This window comes from Microcebus murinus, chromosome 25 (assembly GCF_040939455.1).
Source record: "Microcebus murinus isolate Inina chromosome 25, M.murinus_Inina_mat1.0, whole genome shotgun sequence".
Classification (NCBI taxonomy): domain Eukaryota; kingdom Metazoa; phylum Chordata; class Mammalia; order Primates; family Cheirogaleidae; genus Microcebus; species Microcebus murinus.
In genome coordinates, this window is record NC_134128.1 from 7,700,032 (window position 1) to 7,723,072 (window position 23,041).

At 43.2% G+C, this 23,041-nt stretch overlaps 1 protein-coding gene and 1 pseudogene across 1 annotated transcript in view; one reads left to right on the forward strand and one right to left on the reverse strand.

Annotated features, from left to right (window-relative positions):
• Positions 1 to 23,041, forward strand: part of C25H10orf67 (chromosome 25 C10orf67 homolog) — a 56,158-nt gene that overhangs the window by 14,105 nt on the left and 19,012 nt on the right. Inside the window, exons 3-5 of the mRNA XM_075997586.1 lie at positions 5,877 to 6,020; positions 7,463 to 7,537; positions 21,589 to 21,861. Coding sequence (XP_075853701.1) covers positions 5,877 to 6,020; positions 7,463 to 7,537; positions 21,589 to 21,861 — 492 coding nt within the window. The remainder of the gene's footprint in view (positions 1 to 5,876; positions 6,021 to 7,462; positions 7,538 to 21,588; positions 21,862 to 23,041) is intronic.
• Positions 3,183 to 3,311, reverse strand: LOC142864674 (uncharacterized; annotated as a pseudogene).

Here is a 23,041-nt window from a genome sequence, read left to right on the forward strand (position 1 = left end):
ACTAGATGTGTCCAAATGACTACATTCTGGTCAGTAGGATTTAGATGGAAATAGTATGTGGTAGCTTTTGAGAACCTTCTTTGAACAGTTTACATCCACTCTCTGTTACTCCTTCCTTCCTTCCTTCCTTCCTTCCTTCCTTCCTTCCTTCCTTCCTTCCTTCCTTCCTTCCTCCCTCCCTCCCTCCCTCCCTCCCTCCCTCCCTCCCTCCCTCCCTCCCTCCCTTCCTTCCTTCCTTCCTTCCTTCCTTCCTTCCTTCCCTTTCTCCTTCCTTCCCTCCCTCCCTCCTTTCCTCCTTCCTTCCCTCCCTCTCTCCCTCCTTCTCTCCCTCCTTCCTTCCCTCCTTCCTCCCTCCCTCTCTTCTTCCCTCCTTTCTTCTTTCCTTCCTTCCCTCCCTCTCTCTCTCCCTCCTTTCCTCCTTCCTTCCCTCCCTCCTTCCCTCCTTCCTCCCTCCCTTCTTCTTTCCTTCCTTCCTTCCCTCCCTCTCTCCCTCCCTCCTTTCCTCCTTCCTTCCCTCCCTCCTTCCCTCCTTCCTCCCTCCCTCTCTTCTTCCTTCCTTTCTTCTTTCCTTCCTTCTCTCCCTTCTTTCCTTCTTTTGGCTAGAATGTGGATACCCCACTTGGACCAAGACAAGATATAGGAGACTAATAAGACAGAAAAATCTTAGATTAGTTTTCTGATTGATTGCCTAAGTAGATTTCCAGTGAAAGGAGAACAAAATTATTTCTCATTTACGCTTCTGTTTTTTGGATTTTTTGATATCGTTGAATCAAAATCTGATATAGTATGTTTAAATCAGATTAAGAATGTTTTCTCCTGTTTCTAACTAATTTGAAACTAATTAGGTATATTTCTAGAATGCATTTTTAAAAACATCTTGCATGAGTGGATTTGAATGCTTGTTATGGATCTATTGAGATGATCATGTGGTGAAATTTGATCTTCTCTTATTATTTTAAACTCTATATTGTACCTGTAGTTACATTTTTTAAAAATATTGTCTACATATCGCCTTTTTTTTTTCCTTGGGTGACTCTTAGCAGAGCTATCTATTTCATTAGGATTTTTCAGAGACCCAACTTTTGGATTTATTAATCTTGTCTGTCATATCTTTATTTTCTAGCTCATAAATTTTTTCTTTCTTTTTTTTTTTTTTTTTTGAGATAGGTATCTTTGTCACTCAGGCTGGTGTACAATGGCATCATTGTAGCTCAGTGTAGCCTCAAACTCCTGGGCTCAAGTGATCCTCCTGCCTTAGCCTCCCAAGTAGCTGGGACTACAGGCATGTCCCATCATGCCCAGCTAATTTTTCTATTTTTAGTAGAGACAAGGTTATGCTGTTGCTCAGGTTGGTCTTGAACTCCTGACCTCCAGTGATCCTCCTGCCTCAGCCTCCCAAAGTGCTGGGATTACAGGTATGAGTCACCACGGCAGCCTATCTTATTTTTTTCTATATTTCTTTTTACCATTGGATTGATAAATATTTTTCTAGTTTCTATTCTCTCCTCTGCTAGTAATTAACCTAATCATTTTATCTTTATTCTTTTAATGGTTAGCCTCAAATTTGAACATTCATTTCTGGTTTATAGTATCAACCATTGACTATAAACAGTCTGACCGTTTCAACCATTGACTATAAACTGTGTGCTATAAACAGTCCTCTGTATTTTAAGCTAATAAGAGGAAAAACTAGTCTTTGATGTTTACCTGGATATTTTCTATATCCAGTGTTCTTTATTCTTTCCCGAAGATCTAAGTTTCCAGCCTGTATAATTTCTCTTTAGCCTGAAGAACTTTGTTTAGCAATTCTTGTACTGTAGGTATTTTGGCAATGAATTCTATTTTCTTTCTTTAAAATGTTTTTACATTGAACATAGAATTCTGGGTTGACAAGTTTTTTGTTTTGTTTTGTTTCTCGCTTTAAAATTGCTCTGCTGGCTTTCATAGTTGCTGATGAGAAAACAGCTATCATTAGTCATTCTAAATGTTATTCCCTTGTATGTAGTTGTTTCTCTTTTGTCTGCTTTCAGTCTATTTTTTTTAATCTTTGCTTTTCAACGGTTTGATTATCATGTACCTAGGTGTGGCTTCTGTGCATGTAGCTTGCTTGGATTTGCACAGCATCTAGAATCTGCATGTCTCTTGCCAAATTTGGGAGATCTGGGGCCATTATACCTTCAAATATTTTTTCTGCCTCACTCTTTCTATCCTCTCCTTCTGCAATTTCAATTCTTTATATGTTAGAATTCTAATTACAGACTCACAAGTCCCTGAGGTTTGTTTATTTTGTAAAATTTTAAAAATCTTTTTTCTCTCTACTCTTTTATGGATCCGTCTTAGAATTCACATACTTTTTTCCTCTGTCATCTTTATTCTTCTATTAAATAATTCCAGTGAAGTTTCAATTTCAATGTTTTATACATATATAAATATATATATATATATATATATATATATTTTTTTTTTTTTCTTTTGAGACAGAGTCTTGCTCTGTTGCCTGGGCTAGAGTATGATGGCACCACCCTAGCTCACAGCAATCTCAAACTCCTGGACTCAAGCAATCCTCCTGACTCAGCCTCCCAACTAGTTGGGACTACAGGTATCTGTCACCAAGCCCGGCTAATTTTTTTTCTGTTTTTAGCAGAGATGGGGAGCTCACTCTTGCTCAGGCTGGTCTGGAACTCCTGACCTCAAGCAATCCTCCTGCCTCGGCCTCCCAGAGTGCTAGGATTACAGGTGTGAGCCACTGCACCCGGCCTCAGATATTATATTTTTAAACTCTAGAATTTGTTTTTTTTTATCATATTTTCTATTTCTCTGTTGATATTTCCCATTTTTCCCCTTTATTAGAAGCACAGTTTTCTTTATTTCATCATGCATAGTTATAATAATTGTTTTACAATCTTTACCTGGGAACTCTAACATTTTGGTAACATTGGGGTTGGTTTCAGTCATCGTTTTTCTTGAAAATTAATCACATTTTCTTTGTGTGTGTGTGTATCAACTAATTTGGATTATATTACAGACATTGTGAATGTTACATTCTGGATTCTGATATATTCCCCTGAGGACTCTTGATGTTTTTGTTTTAGCACACAGTTAACTCGTTTGCAGTTGAACTGTAAGCTAGGCCTCTTGGTTGGCAGCCCAAGTCTTGGCTTAGTTCTTTTCTCTCCAGCTTGCCTGTTTGCAGTCTTCCCTAAGTCTGTGTGTTTCAGGGATTAGCCAGAAGTTTGTTCAGAGTTTTCAATTTGCAATAATCGTGCTGTGGATAAACCCCATTGGCTACGATACTGCCACTGCACAAAGCTAGTTTGTTCAGAGTTTTTACATCAATTTTAGAGTCCTCCATATTTTCTTCTTTTCATTCTGGGACCCCCCACACCAACACTGTCACTCAACCTCTCGAAGTCTTGATATCCTCACCTGCAAAATAAAACCTTCCATATAGGCCGGGTGCGGTGGCTCACGCCTGTAATCCCAGCACTCTGAAGGCTGAGGCAGGCGGATCGCTCGAGGTCAGGAGTTCGAAACCAGCCTGAGCAAGAGCGAGACCCTGTCTCTACTATAAATAGAAAGAAATTGATTGGCCAACTAATATATATATATAGAAAAAATTAGCCAGGCATGGTGGCCCATGCCTGTAGTCCCAGCTACTCGGGAGGCTGAGGCAGGAGGATGGCTTGAGCCCAGGAGATTGAGGTTGCTGTGAGCTAGGCTGACGCCACGGCACTCACTCTAGCCTGGGCAACAAAGTGAGACTCTGTCTCCAAAAAAATAAAATAAAATAAAATAAAACCTTCCATATAGTACACAAACACTGAAATGCAATTCTCCCCAGGATGCCAGTACCCCAGGTATCAAATTCCCAAATTGACCATGAGTTAGATTCCACCTGCAGATTTTGCAATGGGAATGTTACACATCAGAGGTATGACTCTCAGCTCTTGAATCAGATCAAGGATAATAAAAAAAAGGAGGTCAGGGGGTGAAGAGGAAAAATTGCTGAAGCAATTTCTTTAGAAAGAATGATTGCCACAGTCCTTGTGGGGCAGGGCCAGCAGAAGCACTCTGCTTCAACTCAGAGCTAGCAAGGAGGGCTCTGGTGGCACTTGGGTATGTTTGCTGCTATTGGAAGACACCAATGGGCTTTGACGAGAAGGTAGAATGGCTAGGTTGAGATCAGTCTGCACTTTCAGAATTGTTGGGGTAATAGATGTGTAATTGCCTTTCATAAACCATATGTTGCTTAAGAGAGAGAGAGAACCAATGTGGGGTCATGCTGGGTTCTGTTCAGTAGAGTGATCCGGAGGGCCAGAGGACCCCTACAGCAGGAAGAGAAAAGAGGTGGCCTCCAGATTCTCAGGGGCTGAGAGAGGAGTAGCAAGCGATCACCCAGAGTAGAGAAGCATCTACTTGGATCAAGAGGTAGGCACAGGAAAGAAGGTACCAGAAATCAGAATCTCTAGAAAAGCCACTTCAGTGTCCAAGGAAAGACAAGTTAGTTCTTCTGCTCGGGCTTCACCCAGGCAGAGGACCAAGGTGAAGCCACCCGCCAGGTAAGAGCAGGATTTATCCTTCCGCCTGGCCCCTGATGGAGATACTGCCACTAGGGTGCTGGGCAGGAGGTAAGAGAGAGAAAAGAGCTCCAGGGTGAATCCTACTCTTCTTTAAACACAGGCAGCTGCCACCTGCTGCCCTCATCTTGGAGCACAAGGAGAAATCTTACCTTTGAATGAAGCTGGAAGCATTTTAACTCATAATGGTCAAATTCTAAATGCTACTTTGAGGCCTGGCGGGTGTGGTGGCTCACGCCTGCAATCCTAGCACTCTGGGAGGCCGAGGCGGGAGGATTGCTCAAAGTCAGGAGTTCGAAACCAGCCTGAGCAAGAACTAGACCCCGTCTCTACTAAAAATAGAAAGAAATTAATTGGCCAACTAAAAATATATAGAAAAAAAATTAGCCGGGCCTGGTGGCGCATGCCTATAGTCCCAGCTACTCGGGAGGCTGAGGCAGGAGGATCGCTTGAGCCCAGGAGTTTGAGGTTGCTGTGAGCTAGGCTGACGCCACAGCACTCACTCTAGCCTAGGCAACAAAGTGAGACTCTGTCTCAAAAAAAAAAAAAAAAAAAAAATCTGTGCTAACAGATATTTTGTCATATCCCAACATGTAGAGTTTTCAAGAAGTGGATTTCAGATCAGAAAAGATAAGCGAGAAACAGCATTTGTTTAGAATCTACCAGCCCAAATATTTAAATATATAAACAGGCGTTGACTAAGAATCATTGGTAATAATCAAAACATAATGTATTTTGCCATCGGATTTAAAATATAGTCACTAGCTAATCTTCTCCTGCTCTGAATGGAAATTTTAAAAAATCCCATGACTTTTCTGTTCATTCTTGGGAAGAGAAAGTCTTATCATCACTCCAAATACAGCCTCAAAGTAGCATTTATTTTATTTATTTATTTATTTTTGAGACAGAGTCTCATTCTGTTCCTGGTAGAGTACCGTGGCGTCAGCCTAGCTCACTTTGAGCAATCTGCCCACCTCGGCCTCCCAGAGTGCTAGGATTACAGGCGTGAGCCACCGCGCCCGGCCTATTAGCACAGATATTAATATTTTATTCTGTATGGGAAGAAACTGCCAGGAACCTCCTTTTCCTGAATCCGTGAGCATGTCTTAGTTTGGAAAATGAACAGCTGTTTTGAAAGCCTAAGATGCAGTGGCTGGAATTTCCCAGGGTGTACCATGTCATCTCAAAGGACGGGACAGTCGCCTGACCAGGTTCCGTGCCTGTCGCCGGAAAAGGTGCTGGCATCTTTACACAGAAGGCCTTTCCTCTCTGCAGTAATGTATGTTTTTCCATTTTTAGATTGTTAAATCCCTCCAGGTGGATTTTGGGTTCCTCAAACAACTGCTTCAGTTGAAGTTTGAGGACAGACTTAAAGAGGAGTCTTTGAGTCTCTTCACTGTGCTACACGACAGGATCATGGAGGTTGAAAAACACCATCAACGGGTAGGTGTTCTCTCGTTTCCTCTGTTTTATGTGTGGACTGACCTTTTGCTTTGATGTGTATGTGCTGCAGTTTTGAATTTAGAACTTATGAGGGCAATTTAATTTACATAGGTTATGCCTCATGTAGTAGTTAATACATACATAGAGTTTTGCTATGTGTCAGAAACTTTTGTAAGTACTTGGCATATGGACTTATATAATCCTTACCCTGACCTTATGGAGTAGGTAAAATTCTTTCCCCTCTTTTACAGACGAGAAAACTGGGGCACACAAAGTTTAATTAACTTGCTCAAGGTCACCAGTTAAAAAAACAGCAGAGCTTAGGTTCCAGGCCAGACAGCTTGATGCTTGAGTTCCTGTTCTTTAACCATAGTTTCATATCATCCTATTTGTTCTTCAACAGCTATGTGGGAGCCAAAGACACAAAAACTGCTGCTTCAAGGAATTTCCTAAAATTTTTGGTCAGAGTAGCATACTTATCTGTTATTAGCAAGCATCACTATTATTTTGATGCTATTAAAAAAAAATAACCCTCCAGTTTTGTTTTTATTTTTAAGTTTTGGAGAAATGCTATTTTATTGAAAATATCTGCTGCTTACATTTTGTATTATGAGAATTGAGACAAGCATTTACAGCCAAAAAAGGAGGAGAGGAAGAGGGGGCCATGTTCAGGAGTTAGAGAGTTAGAGGTAGAAAAACTCTATCTTTTGCTAACTACACCATACCAAGGACTGTGCTAAGCCTTTTAAATATATTTACTCTGTAAGTCCCTCAAAATCCTAAAATGGAAATTCTATTATCCCTGATCTACGGATAAACCGAGCTTGCCAAGGTTAAGTAACTTGCTGAAGATCAGACAGTAAGGGGCACAGTGATATTTAAATTCAACCCTATCTGTCTCTAAGGCCTGTTTGTTGTTGACACTCCATGCTGGAATCAGAATTGATATCAGAATCAAAGATATTTTTTAAACATGTACTATCTTTCATTATTTTCCCAAACAGATACAATCAAATTATTTGATTAATCAGAAAATAACTCTAGTATATAAATAAGCCACTCTCGATTTCTTTTCGTGGGCATATCCCATTCAAAAAAGCACAAGTATGAGAAGATATGAATCACAAATGGATTTTACTACTCTTAAAAGCAGTTCTAGGAAGGCACTAAAAGACTTTACTTGATATGTAAGATGAAATGAAGTGTTCAGGTTGTATGTATTTTATCGATATGATCTCTCTATTGCTTTTGGTTAAGTATAAGTAAAAATTGAATGTGTTATAATAGCCGTAGTGAGGAAGAAATGATTATAAATTGAAGTTTTCAACAGATTGTGATGATTTCGATGATATTATTTTTTTAGCATGAGTCCCTCCCTCGTAAGTGTGAGTCATATTTGGAAATACATTGTGGTGCTTATTGTATTTATTTTTGATTTTCAGAATGAGGATCACATGAGAAAATGCTTCTATCAGCAGTTAGCTGATGCCATAGCTATCCTGAAAGGACTGTACAAGGTGGGTTTTTGGTGGCATCGTGGGCGAGGCTAGGTTCCTGTGAGTGCATCGAGTGGCGGTCACTTTGGGTTCCCAGTCTGTCTTTTTAGCTTTGAAGGTCTGTTTCCTCAATTTTCAGGTCATCCCAGAGGGATCAGGCCTAAGACTATTCCATGCTCATGTTAAATTTACCAAAGTAGTAACCTTTATGATGACAGATCAAACTTTTCAGAAACTGGAAAATTCTAATCTGGTATCCAAGCACCTGGGCAGGTATGAAAGTAATCCAAAGTTTGTTTGGTGAGGACACGGTTGGGTAGAAGAAAGTCAGATCGTCCTAAGAGAGATCTCATGGGGTCTGTGGTTAATTCCAGTGAACAGCCCCTGACCCCGGATGGAAGAACTTTTCTAATGATGGGGACACTTCTATCTGCCAGACATAGTGCTTCCCTCCTCTTCACAATGGGAAAATTCATATTTTCAATTAATATTTTTAGAATTAGTAAGGACCTTGTGCTTCTTCTAGTATTTATAACTATAATCTCGGCCGGGCGTGGTGGCTCATGCCTGTAATCCTAGCACTCTGGGAGGCTGAAGCAGGTGGATCGCTCAAGGTCAGGAGTTTGAAACCAGCCTGAGCAAGAGCGAGACCCCGTCTCTACTAAAAATAGAAAGAAATTAATTGGCCAACTAAAACTATATGGAAAAAAATTAGCCGGGCATGGTGGCACATGCCTGTAGTCCCAGCTACTTGGGAGGTTGAGGCAGGAGGATCGCTTGAACCCAGGAGTTGGAGGTTGCTGTGAGCTAGGCTGATGCCACAGCACTCTAGCCAGGGCAACACAGTGAGACTCTGTCTCCAAAAAAAAAAAAAACCACTATAATCTCACCTTTGATTTCAATAAACTTCCAGAAAGAAATATTTTATACTTCCAGCCAATTGCACACTGATTGCATATGTCTTTCCATTAGCGCTGAGCACATTTGTGGTTAATAATGTCGTTGCTTAAGTGTCCCTGTTCCGTGCCAGGCTGTACGCCTTGTGAGGGAAGGGATGTCGTCTGCCTTCCTGCTGTGGCACTGTCCCTCTGTCCCGTGCCTGGTGCATAATTAACAACCCCAGCTACTAATATTGCTAAATGCATGAATGGTTACCTCTACCTGTAGCAGACAGTGGTGCTGCTTGCTAAACATCATTCTCCCCACTCCTTTTTCTTACTAGCAGAGGCTTTTCCTACGACAGAAGCCAAAATGTTAGATTCCTTCTCTCCCAGGTTGCTTCTCAGCTATGACGCAGGCGTGAGCAAAGTCAGGTCCCTGACCAGTGGGACCTGAGTCTGAGGTGGCCGTGAGGTTTTGGGGGCAGGTTACTCTTCCTAATTAAAAGGGACTCTTTGATCAGATGGATTGTAAAGCACTGTAAAAAAAAAAAGTAAAGAAAATATTAAATTTTTATATAAAAAATAATTTATTAAAATAAAAAATAAAATAGAAGGGACTCATGGGTGGGAACGTCTTTCTTTTTCTTTGCTTGACATTGTTACGTCTCCTTCTGATTCTTGGAATCGCTGTCGCGCACTGGGACCAAGGACTGAGATGCTCTAGATGTGTGAGATGGCAAAGAGGAAAGACACAGAGCAGCAGGGTCCCTGGTGACATCATGAGCAATAAAGTAACCTGGACTTGCCCTACCTCTTGCCCGTTTATTCATGAGATGATAGCCCCTCGGTGTTCAGGCCACTGTTAGTTGGCTGTTAGTTACTTGCAGGGAAAACATCCCGGGGGGGGTTGCTCTGTCAGCAGCCCTTGTGACTCTGTGCCGTCGTCCTGCTTGCAAAGTTGGCCTTGACACCATCTCCCACTCACCTGCTCTTCTGCAACATTGCCTTGCTTCTGTCTGATCAAAGGTGAAGTCTAATTCCCCTCCCTTGACTCGAAGCTGGCCTTAGTGACTTGCTTATAAGCACAGGATGTGGAGGAAGGGAAGCCACGCAACTGCCAAGTCGAGGGCCAAAGAAACCGTGCAGCTTCAGCCTTATAATCTCGGAATGTTTGCCCTTTGGAGCCCGTTCCAGGGCAGTGGGGTGGGCGTGGGTGCAGGGTTCCAGGGGGTTACTTCTAGTTCATTCTTACACTGGAAGGCTGGCCCTTTGGTGTCCCAACTTTAACGGGGTGGTCTCCCATTATCTAGAATCATGGCTCTGAAGAGACCTATGAGTGGTCTCTTCTCCCCTTTGCCCTGTACAGAGTTGCAAGCCAAAGCTCAAATTTACCTGGTTTAGCAATGCCCTGCAAATGAGGCCAGCTCAGTGCTGTGCGTACTTCCCTGGGTTTCTGCATTTGCTTAACCTGGGTCTAAATATTCCTTACTTCCTTGTCAGCTCATAGATGCATTGAGTCTGTCTTATCCAGAATCCTTTTTGTCTGCAGGTGGAGGGTAAGTAAGAATTCTCTGATTTTTTAAAAACATGCTTTTATAGTCCTTAGGGTCTTCAGCAATTTCTGGGACAGTAATGCATTTCTAATGTGTATCAAATGTTCAAAAAATATGGCTGAATAATGAATATCACTCTTTGTATATACTTTTTATACTTCTAGGGACAGAAAATCATGACAGAATTAAATTCTTCATGTTTATCAGTTTTTCATAAACATGTGCTGGCTAGATATGCTTAACCAACAGTGTATTAATTGTGGTTAGTTGCCTTATCTAATGAAAAATTTGTTTATATTAAATTAAAGTCATTATTTGAATCTTTCCTTTGGCTTGTTGGCATCGCCTTGATCCATGACCTCAGACAGCCTTCCTAATCCTGGCCACCCAGTTTGCCAAGGCTTAGTCATAAGAAAGAAGAGAAGAGAGTTGTAGATACAACCCAAGTATTGTGTACACTTTCGGTAGGGAGGGCAACGCAAACGACTCTCTGCTGCCCTCTGGAGACCAGTTAAGGACACAAGCACCTGCACTTTTTTTTTCAGCTAAGGAGCAAGTTTCTAAATCCATTTACTTTTTGCTCCCAACCAACAGAATACAGCAAAGATGGAGGGCTGTATGTGATTTATGTTCCATAAGAGTATAGCAGCGTTCTTGCTAGAGTCTCTCTCTCCTCTGTTGGCTTGGAGGAAGCAAGAGGCTATGTTGGGAGACTCCACGTGGCAAAGAACTGAGGTCAGCAAGAAACTGAAGCCCTCAGTCCTGTAGCTGCAAGAATAGGAACTCTTCCAACAGCCTGAGCGAGCTGGGAAGCAGACCCTTTCCCAGTTGAGCCTCAGATAAGACCACAGCCCCAAACAACACCGAATTACAGCCTTGTAATCAGGACCCTGAGCAGAAGCTGCACATGAAATTGTAAGATAATAAATGTGTGTGTGTTTTATGCCACTGCATGTGTGGTAAACTGTTACTCAGCAATAAATTACAAATCTGCCTGCATATTCAGTGAGCCATCAAAGCCTGCCCATTTTACCTCCTAAATCCATCTCTAATTTTCTTGCCTCTGAACTAGTTCAGACCATCAGCATCACTTGCCTGGCCTGTGGCTGTTGCCTTCTCATCCCTTCTGGAATTTATTAAGTCCATCATCTGCCCAGCTATCTGAGCTGTCTTTCCAAACCCAAGTCTGATCACATCCTGCCCCCGTTTAAATCCTTTAGTGTTTCCTTCATACCTGTAGGATAAAGTTCAAGCCCCTTAGGAGGGCACAGAACACCCTTACACTTTTACCTCTTTCCATTTCTTGGCTAAAAATTTTACAGGCCAGCGACGCTAAGCGGTCACCTGCCTCTCTCTGCACATCTTAAGTTGTTAGTTGCCTCCCTGGAATTTTCACGTGATGTTCCTCCTTGCTCGTTCTCTCTGAATAATGGGCATGCTGAACTGTATCACATTTATTCATTACATATTGATCTTTCCCTAGACTGTCCCTGGAGGGCAGGGGCTGAGTCGTATTCCTCTCTTCACTCTTCTCCTAGCAGAGAGCTGTGTACATAACAGAACTCAGTTGTTGATCCATTTATCCATCATCTGATTTTGTAGCAGAGACACAAGCAGTCCTTGCCCTCGAGTTGTTCTGTGGTCAAGACAGAGAAGAAAGTCACAATTATAGTCCACATCAGAGGTTTGCACCTAATGGTTACCCACCTCTTCCTCACAGTTTGGGAGACTAGTTAAGGAAGACTTTCGAGAGAAGCTAATTCCTGTGCTGAGCCTTGGAGGATGATTCATGTTTGGGGAAGAAAGGAACAAAACAGAGAACGTGGTTTATTTACCAGCAGGGAGGCATTGGGTACGATGCACGGCACAGAGAACTGACAGTGGTTTGCTACAGCTGGAAGACAAAAGATCTGCAGAAAGTGGCGAGAGGTGAAACAGGAAAGTTAAGCCAAGGCATTTATATTTTATCTCAAAGACATCAAAGAATCATTTCAGAATTCTAAGCAGTTTTAAAACTTTTTTTGGAGAGATGGCGTCTTACTGTTGTCCAGGCTGGTCTCGAACTCCTGGCCTCAAGCAATCCTCCTGCCTTGGCCTCCCGAAGTGCTTGAATTACAAGCATTAAGCCACCACGCCTGCCCCCAAGCAATTTTTATGACATGCTTAGATTTGCAACTTTGAAAGATAGAAATTATTGCATATTTATGAGACTCAATAAATAAGACCCTACTTCCCCACAAAAGTTCTAGACAGGTTGAAAATACAGCTAAGAAAATGTCAAATGGAGGCCACCCGTTTGCTTGACAAAGCAGGTACGGGAGAAGGTGGCAGGCTACCTGATGTTAAACCCCAGAATTGGGCAGACTCAACCCCATCACGGGCAACAGTGGGCACAGGCAGTCTCCTCCTGCCAGGGCAAAGCATGAGCTCCTGCAGCCATTGCCCCAAAGAAAAAGGGGGGCAGGCAGGGCTTGGCCAATGTATGACCAAATGTCTTCTTTCAAAGTGAATAATTCCAAGGTGAATCATTGAGTGGAGAGAAGCCAAGAATGTTACACTGAAGGATGTCACCACATGGGAGGAAGCAATACTCAATGGATTTTTCATCTTCTCTTAACACATTGAACTTGACCATTTAGCCTGTGATCAACCAGGGGTGTGTCTGCGCCTGGTGCAGAGATTGTCCATCTGTCAGGAAAGCCCCACTACACCTTCCTGATGCAGCCCCCAAACCAACCACTGCTTCCCTGGGAGTCCTGAGTGCACTGGTGCCCTAGAAGACTCTGCATTGGGTTAGAAGAGTGCATTATTTTATTTACATTTAACTCCAAGGTCACTGTGATAGTTAGTTTTCAGGGTCAACTTGACTGGATTAACGGATACCCAGATAGCTGGTAAAGTATCACGACTGATCCTTGGACAACATGGGTTTGAACTGTGTGGGTCCACTAATATGTGGATTTTCTTCTGCCTCTGCCACCCCTGAGACAGCAAGAACAACTCCTCCTTTTCCTCCTCCTCCTCCTCCTCGGCCTACTCAACATGAAGATGATGAGAGTGAAGATCTTTATGATGATCCACCTTCCACTTAATGAATAGTTAATATGTTTTTTCTTTCTTACAATCTTCTTTTTCTTTTCTGGAGGCAGAGTCTCGCTCTGTTGCCCAGGCTAGAGTGAGTGCCTTGTTAGCCTCGCTCACAGCAACCTCAAACTCCTGGGCTCAAGCAATCCTCCTGCCTCAGCCTCCCGAGTAGCTGGGACTACAGGCATGCGCCACCATGCCTAGCTAATGTTTTCTATATATATTAGTTGATCAGTTAATTTCTTTCTATTTATAGTAGAGATGGGGTCTCGCTCTTGCTCAGGCTGGTTTTGAACTCCTGACCTCAAGCGATCCTCCCGCCTCAGCCTCCCAGAGTGCTAGGATTACAGACGTGAGCCACCGTGCCCAGCCTATAACATATGTAACATACAAAATATGTGTTAATCAGCTATTTATGTTATCAGTAAGGCTTCCAGTCAGCAGTAGGCTATTTTGGGGGAGTCAAAGTTTATGTAGATTTTTGACTATGCAGGGGTTTGCACCCCCATCCCCCACCCAAGGGTCAGCTGTATTTCTGGGTATGTCTGGGAGTGTGTTTCTGGAAGTGATCGACATTATAATCAGTGGACTGAGGAAGAAAGTTCCACCTTCACCCCATGAGGGCAGACACCGTGCAATCAGCTGAGGATTTGGATAGAACAAAAAAGCAAAGTCAAAGAGAATTTGCTCTCGCTCGCTCTCTACTGGGGCTCGTGCATCCATCTTCTCCTGCCCTTGGACGTTAGGGCTTCAGGTTCTGCAGCCTTTGGACTCTGAGACTGGCATCAGCGGCCCTCCTGGTTCTCAGGCCATCAGCCTTGGACCCAGCCATGCCACTGGCGCCTCTGGGTCTCTGCCTTGCAGTGGGCACCGCATGGGACTTCTCAGCCTCCATGATCACGTGAGCCCGTTCCCCTGATAAGCCACCTCTTATCTGTCTATCTATTTTATATCTATATCCTACTGGTTCTGTTCTTTGGAGAATGCTAATAACAGTCACTTTGTACCCAACACTGAGAATTGACTTCCTAGTCTATTCTCACCCCAGGTCACGCCCAGTGGTGCTGTCCACTATCACCTATCAAGAGGTTTTGCACACGAGATCAAATGACATTATACAATTACTCTAAAAACAAGAAGCTAATGACAGAGTCATGCCCCAACTTTGAACATAAACCCTTTTCTACTCTCAAACGCCAAAGAGGACATGAAGGTGCAAATATTAATTTTTCTTGCAAGACCAAAAGAAAGTCCAAAATAACATTTTCTTGTGTTTGTGAATTAATAGATCGAAGACGTGTTCCTGCGTCCTTTCCCTTCCCATGTCGCCGTGTCACAGCCCAGCGCTCGGTGGGGCAGCGGGTCAGGAGGGCCAGGAGGGCGGCTGCAGATGGGCAGGACGAGCAGACGTGCGTGGCGCTGAGCATGATGGGAGCGTTTTCTTCCTGCCTCAGCAGGGCTTGTGTCACGGGAAGGAGACGGGCCATGATACACACGGGCGTTAGGTCGCACTTGGAGGTATTGACATGACCTTGTCGTCTTTAGATACAGGTACTGTATTAATCGGAGTTCTCTAGACAAACAGAACCGATGGGGGGGGGAGAGAGAGAGAGAGAGAGAGAGAGAGAGAGAGAGAGAGAGAGAGAGAGAGAGAGAAAGGAGGAAGAGGAGGAGGAAGAAAGATTTTAAGAAATTGGCTCCCGCCATTGTGGGTGGTGACAAGTCCAAAATTTGCAATGCAGGCCACTAGCTGGGACCCAGCAAAGAGTTGATGTGACAGCCTGAGTCAGAAGACAGTCTGCTGGCAGAATTTCTTCTTCCTGGGGGGTTCTCAGTTTTTTTCTCTGAAGGTGGAGGTACGAGGGTCATCTGCTTTACTCAAAGTCTACAATTGAAATGTGACTCTCATCTGAAAAATACCAGCAACATCTAGACTGACATTGGACCAACTATCTGGTCGCCGCGCCTAGCTAAGTTGACACAGAAAATTAATCATCACAGATATAGCTAGCGAGATGTGAATATATAGGTGTATGTGTGTGTCTGTATGTGTCCACATCCATTTATGTATTTTCTAATTCTGTCTGTGAAGAGGGCTGAGGCAATGACACCCTATAGCCATGAGACACCTGGCATTCAGCTCTTAGTTTTTAAATACCCTTTGACACTCAGAGCAACCAGGGTTTTTTTGGGGAAATGGACGACAACTCCAGGCCTATGTCAGGGAAAATGGAAGAAGTACCTGTAATATTTGGTTGTAACAGAAGCAAGGAAATACTCAACAAATGATGAAGACATGTCAAAAGGAGACACGAGTCACCTTATAGGGGAGTCCTTCCCTGGGCAATTTGGGAAAATTCACGCATCAAAATAAATAATGATAATTAGGAATTGTAATGATTTTAGTAAAATAGTAAGCCATGAGTTCACACTGTTATAAGTGAATAAATGAATGAATAAATAAATATAAGGGAAGGGAAAGATTTATCTTACAGAAGTACTAAAATATCACCAGGCAAAATACATATTCATACTTTGAGTGTAAATATATATTAATTAAGGACACATATTAATACTTTGAGTATAAATATGTATTAATGAATAACATGTATTAATTAATAAGCATGAGTACTTATGAATTAACTTTACAGTGGAGAAACTTGGTACTGACACCATCTTAACCACATGATAAAAGTTAGTGCCGCCAGTAATAAGACAAATCAACAAATCCGGCGCCTTCTGATAGGATAGCACTGAGAAAACTACAGAATCCCTTTTTGGCAGTAATACGGACATATAATTTCTGTACCAAACATCATAGTAATTTCACAAGCTCTAATATAATAGTAAATATGTGCAAGGCACCATTCTAAGAACTTTGCAGGTATTTAACTCATTGTACTATTGTTATTCACATTTGATAGACACCAAAACACAGAGAGGTTAAGCAGCTTGCCCAGCGTCACACAGCTGTCAATCGGCAGAGGTATTAATAGCATTCAAACCGAGGCATTCCGGCTTCAGCGCCCATGCTCTTGGCTTGGCCTTGGAAGCACGCAGTGGACGTGGGCCCCACCCAACACGGCCACAGTGAAATCTAAATGCTCACAGAATAATTTTTCCCTGCTTTAAATATTGCATGCCAGCCGAACCTTAATGAGAGGGATGCCACCAAATGCAGAAATTTTATTTTAGAAAGTTAATGAGACAATTGAAATTCCAAAAACGTCCTCCTTGAGCAGCAGGAACTGTGTAGACAGTGCCGCTGAGCCCGAGCTGGAATCTCAAACTTTGGCATTTGGTGGGGTGGCTTGTGGGGTGGCTTGTGGGGTGGCTTGTGCAGCCTGGTGGGACCGAGTCACACTCAGGGCCTAAGAGCTGGGTGCCAGCTGCCCCGTCAGCTTGAATTGTCAGGAGGAACCTCCATGAAGGACAGGAGGTTGCGTGAGTAGGTTGACATTTAAACTAGAAATGTAATGCTTTTTTAGGAAGCCACCCTAGGATAGGATGTGAAAATGGGGCTCTGGGCTCTCTGTCATCTGGAGCCTGAAAGGCAGGCAGCAAAATGCTGCTGAAAAGTGAGGTGTGAGCGTAGCATTCTATGCAGAATGTTCTGGAACTTTGTGGAGCTGCTTAACTGGCTAGTGTAATATTAGCCCATCGCCCACCTACAGGAAATGCAAGAGATTCTTAAATTTGGGAGTGGATGAGTCTGGTCAGGAGGGCGGTTTTGGGGAGAACAGTGAGGACCCCTAAATGGGAGAGAGCAAGGGAGCATTTCTCAAGTAAGAGTGGAGTCGTGACCCACTTGGAGAGCTTGACAAGAGTCCCTGCGTCTGAGGACCGTGAGGACAGGACTTGCCAGAACAAATCTAAGGATGACAGCAGAGGCCGGCTGACAAGGTGCACCTGGACAGGGGACAGGACCCCACAGAGGGGCAGATCCTGGGCCAGAGGCCAGGGGAGTCACCACCCCTGTGGAAGGCTCTGCCGTCCATCCGTGGGTCCAGGAGGGACTCTCCCGGGAACCAAAGCAGCAGGCCACTATCTGTCAATTTTTTTTTGAGACAGAGTCTTGCCTTGTTGCCCAGACTACAGTGAATGCCGTGGCGTCAGCCTAGCTCACAGCAACCTCAAACTCCTGGGCTCAAGCGATCCTCCTGCCTCAGCCTCCCGAGTAGCTGGGACTACAGGCATGTGCCACCATGCCCGGCTAATTTTATCTATTATATATATTAGTTGGCCAATTAATTTCTTTCTATTTATAGTAGAGATGGGGTCTCGCTCTTGCTCAGGCTGGTTTCGAACTCCTGACCTCGAGCAATCTGCCCACCTCGGCTTCCCAAAGAACTAGGATTCCAGGCTTGAGCCACCGCGCCCGGCCTACTATCTGTCAATTGACACTTGCTTCTGTCACTTTACTTTTTCTCCCTCTCCTCTGCACCTGACTCTTGGAGGATCTCAAATTGTACAAATAAAAGGAAGCCAAGCTCAACCCTTCTCCACTGCAGGCTGCCAAGTCTAAGATGGCCAGAGCTGGGGAGGAAGGGCGTGTTAACGGGTGAGACTTGGCTAGGCTGGGATTTGGGGGGCTCCTTTTGGGTTTGGGTTATTGTTTTTGTTTTGATATTTTTCTTTCTTCCTATTATCGCTCTTTCTTTTATTCTATTTTTGTTGTCATCATTCAGTTTGAAGTTGTTATCTAAGTTTTTGTTTTTTTTTTTAATAACAAACCCATGACACCTTCCTGAAAGTTCTTCTAAAAGATGAGCAACACGAGATCAGAGGCCCGATTTGAAGGGGTGGGGAAGAAAAATAAAATTTCTTTCTGCTTAACTCCTGTGGAGTCCGACTCATTTCGTCAGCTCCAGTAAAACATCAGGAACATTCCTGGAGATGAAGACAAATGAAATCTATTATGTTTGGACCTTACAATTATTTTATGAAATATCAAAAGTGAAACCTTTTGTTTTTGCAAAGAACTGTGGCCTTCCTTCCCTTAAGCCCAGAGGAGCCAAGCCCATCCTGAAGGCAGGCTGGTGAAGATGAAGAATAAAATAAACCCATCATATTCAGAACATAAAAGTTAGCAAGCAAATAAATAACTCATAAAGCCACCCAAGAAGAGTGTTTCCAAGATAGAGAAAGGCTACAGAGGCGCAATTCGGGTACTATCAGTCCCATTTTACAGATGATAACACTGAGGCATGGGGGGGTTGAGAAACTTGTTCAAAGTCCCAAAGCTACTAAGTGGCAGCGCTGGTCTAATGCCACTTTGCTAAATTGACAAGCAACAGCTTGTTAGGTGGGTTAGGGGCGAAACTCCCAAGCACGAAGGCACTGAGACTGGTGGCACCACGGTGTTTTGGAGAAATTGCATGCCAAGTATAGCTAATAAAATGCCCAGTCTGGGTGGGGGAAAGAGGAGAGAAGACGGGCATGATTCGCTAGCCAGGAAAGCTGGTGGCAGGTCACCAAGGGTGTCGTTTTGCATACCGTGCTAAAGGGGGTGGATGTAGCCCGAGGGAGATGGGGAGAATTGCAATTTAGGAAGATCATTTGGCCAAAGGGTAGGGACTGGAGGGAGGGAACAAGGGACAGGGAGGCTAGGCGTGAGATTTGATAATGTCCTGATGAACAAGGCAAGGACTAAGGTTGGAGTGGAGCAGGGAAGGAGCTGATGGGTTTGGAAGAGCTTTGGGAGTGGACTGAACAGATTTCATGAGTTGGGGAAGGAGAACAAGGGGCTTAAAATAGGCTTGTGTCTTGTGCTGCTGTTAATCAGTCGCAAAAAGGATGGCTGTGAAGATGCTGAACTCTGTTTGGATCCGTTGAATTCGAGATGCCCAGGAACACGGAGGGCACTAGTGGAATGAACGTGTCTTGACCTTGGCAGAGGGTTTGAGCTGTAAACATAGATGAGAATAGATGCGAAGAATAGATCTCCATAAGCAATACAGTTCTTTACAATCACTAGATTTAAAAAGCTGATATTGTTATCCAGATCATTCTATTTTCACTCTTTTTAATTCTACTGCACATTCATATACTAATTTTTTTCTTTTGTGCTGTATAGAATATATCAATGCCATGTTCCTAGCCTCTCTTTTTTTTTTTTTTTTGAGACAGAGTCTCACTTTGTTGCCTGGACTAGAGTGCTGTGGCGTCAGCCTAGCTCACAGCAACCTCAAACTCCTGGGCTCAAGTGATCCTCCTGCCTCAGCCTCCCGAATAGCTGGGACTATAGGCACTTGCCACCGTGCCCAGCTGATTTTTTCTGTTTTTAGTTGTTTGACTAATTTCTTTCTATTTATAGTAGAGATAGGTTCTCGCTCTTGCTCAGGCTGGTCTCAAACTCCTGAGTTCAAGCACTCCTCCCACCTTGGCCTCCCAGAGTGCTAGGATTATAGGCATGAGCCACTGCACCTGGCCTAGAGCCTAACTCTTAATTCCAGCCCTATATAATGTTCTTCTTCTCAATCTCCTGGTATTTATCATGTAGTATTAGAAGAATTTTAGTTTGTAAATCTAACTGTTTGAAATATATTAAGTATATTAGCAGATATTATTAGTTTTACTATATGTGCATGTACCCAAATATTAGTAATGAACACAATAAAAATAAAGTAGTTCTTTTGTAGTTCCCCAAAGGGTCCAAAATGGACCTATGGTTTTGAACAATGGTGTTGAAAATTAGATTTTTATATGCTGGAAATAAGTAATATTATCTACATTTAAAACATTTCTTACTTGTTTTCTTCAAAGTAAGGACTACAATAGTAAGCACCTAAATTCTTAAAATAAGCTGTCAAGAAATGCTACTTAGGCTGGGCACAGTGGCTCGCGCCTGTAATCCAAGCACTCTGGGAGGCCGAGGCGGGCAGATTGCTAGAGATCAGGAGTTCGAAACCAGCCTGAGCAAGAGCAAGACCCCGTCTCTACTAAAAATAGAAGGAAATTAATTGGCCAACTAATGTACATAGAAAAAATTAGCCGGGCATGGTGGTGCATGCCTGTGGTCCCAGCTACTTGGGAGCCTGAGGCAGGAGGATTGCTTGAGCCCAGGAGTTTGAGGTTGCTGTGAGCTAGGCTGATGCCACGGCACTGACTGTACTGACTGTAGCCTGGGCAACAAAGCAAGACAAGAAAGAAAGAAAGAAAGAAAGAAAGAAAGAAAGAAAGAAAGAAAGAAAGAAAGAAAGAAAGGAAGGAAGGAAGGAAGGAAGGAAGGAAGGAAGGAAGGAAGGAAGGAAGGAAGGAAGGAAGGAAGGAAGGAAGGAAGGAAGGAAGGAAGGAAGGAGAAAGAGAGAGAGAAGGAAGGAAGGAAAGAAGGAAGGAAGGAAGGAAGGAAGGAAGGAAGGAAGGAAGGAAGGAAGGAAGGAAGGAAGGAAGGAAGGAAAGGCTACTTCTTTCTGTCAACATCTCCATTCCAATCTATTGAGCGAATGAGTTGCTCCATTGCTGTTTGGCCTGAGGCCAAGTGACACAACCATTGCAAGAGCTGCCGTGGGTCTGAGGTCGGCAAGCTGAGCTTTCTCCAAGGGCATGGAAGGGCATGACGCCGGGTGGATTCCTGAGCAGGCAGGGCTGCTCTGCAAGCGCAGCGGAGTGGGCCTTAGCTGAGTTACGGGGCAATTCAGGGTCCACAGCTGTCAGCGGAGAAACAGCTGAATGTGACTCGTCCTGGGCTTCTCGGTGGATTGCTCTAGTGATAGGATCCAGGCCGGACAGGGTTGTAGTCAAGTTCACAGAAGAAAGAGGCCATTTCTGGGTCTGTACGTGGGACCACAGTCAGTGATCCTGCCCTTCCCAACAGTCTGGGGTTCCACCAAGGTTTTGCAATGTCCTGCCTGGGTCCCAAACTTCCCACAAAGGCACTTTTGTTCATGGATGGCTGCCAAATTATTATTATTATTATTTTTTGAGACAGAGTCTCACTCTGTTGCCCAGGCTAGAGTACCATGGCATCAGCTTAACTCACAGCAACCTCAAACTCCTGGGCTCAAGTGATCCTCCTGCCTCAGCCTCCCCAAGCAGCTGGGACTACAAGCATGTGCCACCATGCCTGGCTAATTTTTTCTATATATTTTTAGTTGACCAATTAATGTCTTTCTATTTTTAGTAGAGACGGGGTCTCGCTCTTGCTCAGGCTGGTCTCGAACTCCTGACCTTGAGCAGTCCTCCTGCCTCGGCCTCCCAGAGTCCTAGGATTACAGGCGTGGGCCACCACGCCCGGCCGGCTGCCAAATTCTTGATGCTGAGGAGGAATATACATGGGGCCCTCATCTACCATCTTGCTCTCTACTATTCTTATTTGTGTGGCTGGTAAAATTAGAGTAATATAATAAACTATGTGTCTTATAGCATGATATTTTGCTATTTCTCATGATACCTTAAGCATATATTTCAGTATAAAGCTGTTCGGTAAAGTGGTGTTCAAGCTACAAAAATAACCAACTTCATAAGGCAGTTGCTTAAATAAAACACAAAATGCTTTGTGGTGGTGCTAGCTTAGTGTCTAATTTTTCATGCTGCTTCCCCTCCCCCCCCTCAGCAATTCTTTGAGGTTGAAGAAGATTTGATTCCTTCCCAAGATGCAAATGTTATCAAAATAAATATTTTGTCAAGAAAACTGAGAGAAAAAGAAGACATTATTAAGGAATTAGAAAATGAAATAGAGCAATATGAAGAATTTGGATTTCCAAAATTTGTAAGTTTTTTATTATTTCAGAATATTACAGGGGTACAAATGTTTTGGTTACATGAATGGTTACATGAATTACTTTTGAACAGTTTGAGTCAAAATTGTGTGTCTATGACTCAGATAGTGTGCATTGTACCCATTAGGTGTGAATTTACCCATCCTCTCCTCCCCCTTCCAAAATTTGTAAGTTTTAAGGCAAAGAATAATTAATTTTAATATGTGTAAATAGAGTCATAGTAGCTAAAAGCTTGGATTGAGACTAAATGAAACTCAACTGGGCACCTCTCTGTAATATAAGCCAGTCCAGCACTTTTCTGTTCAGTGGCCTTTTCTAGAAAACCTAAAATAATATGAATAGGAGTGATGTGACTGTTCTCAACTTTTATTTATAATGGAAATAAAATAACCAGCCTCCCACTGTAAAAAAATTTCGTACTCTAGAAGAGTCGCAAATGGGTTTTTGTTGTGATTCTGAAAACTCCCACCCTTTCTTCAGTCAAGATTGTTTGAAAGACACAAAGCTCGCCTTTCTGAGTGGTAGTTTTCAGGAAGCCAAGTTGGAACAGGATGACCTTCGAATAAAAAACATCAAGAAGGAAAATCTCAGAGGGTTTTCCTCGTTGGTTCTCCCAGTTTTGCATTGGGAGCCCGGGGCTGCTCTACTGCTTGGACAAAGCAAGAAAGCAGAAAGGAAAGCCCAAACTCCTGCCAAAGAGGAGAATCGTAAGGGCTCTGGAAAGTGTGGATCCTGAGAGTGAATTCATTTCCATCTCGTGTCAGCTCGGAACCACCAGCTGTCTCAGCACCAATCGCGGTCCAGAGCTAGAGAGGGTTTTATTATTAGGTTCTAAGAGCAACAAGCTGATCATTTGATTCGGAAAGGCTAACAGAGATGCCAGAACCTGGAAGGAATACAAATCTAGTGAATACCAGCTACCAGATGCTTCCTCAGTGGCGTCTCTTCCCGTTCTTACAGCTAGGTTCCCAGGTGAGGAAGTAGAAACAGGGTGGTTAAGTAACTTCTCCACAGACACACAGTAAATGGGAAAGATGGCGTGTGAATGGAGGAGGTCCACCTGAATCCAAAGCCCATATACAGAGTGGAGCTTTATGCTCTATAGTGAGAATTAAAGGTTGTAAAGAATCTATATATATGAATATATAAAATGTATAGATTATGATATAGTATATAGATTATGTTATGTTTTGTTTTAACATATTGATATTTTAAAACATAAGAATATACACACATAGAAATACTGACATGTGCACAGGAAAACCTGGGAAGTTCTACATGAAAACG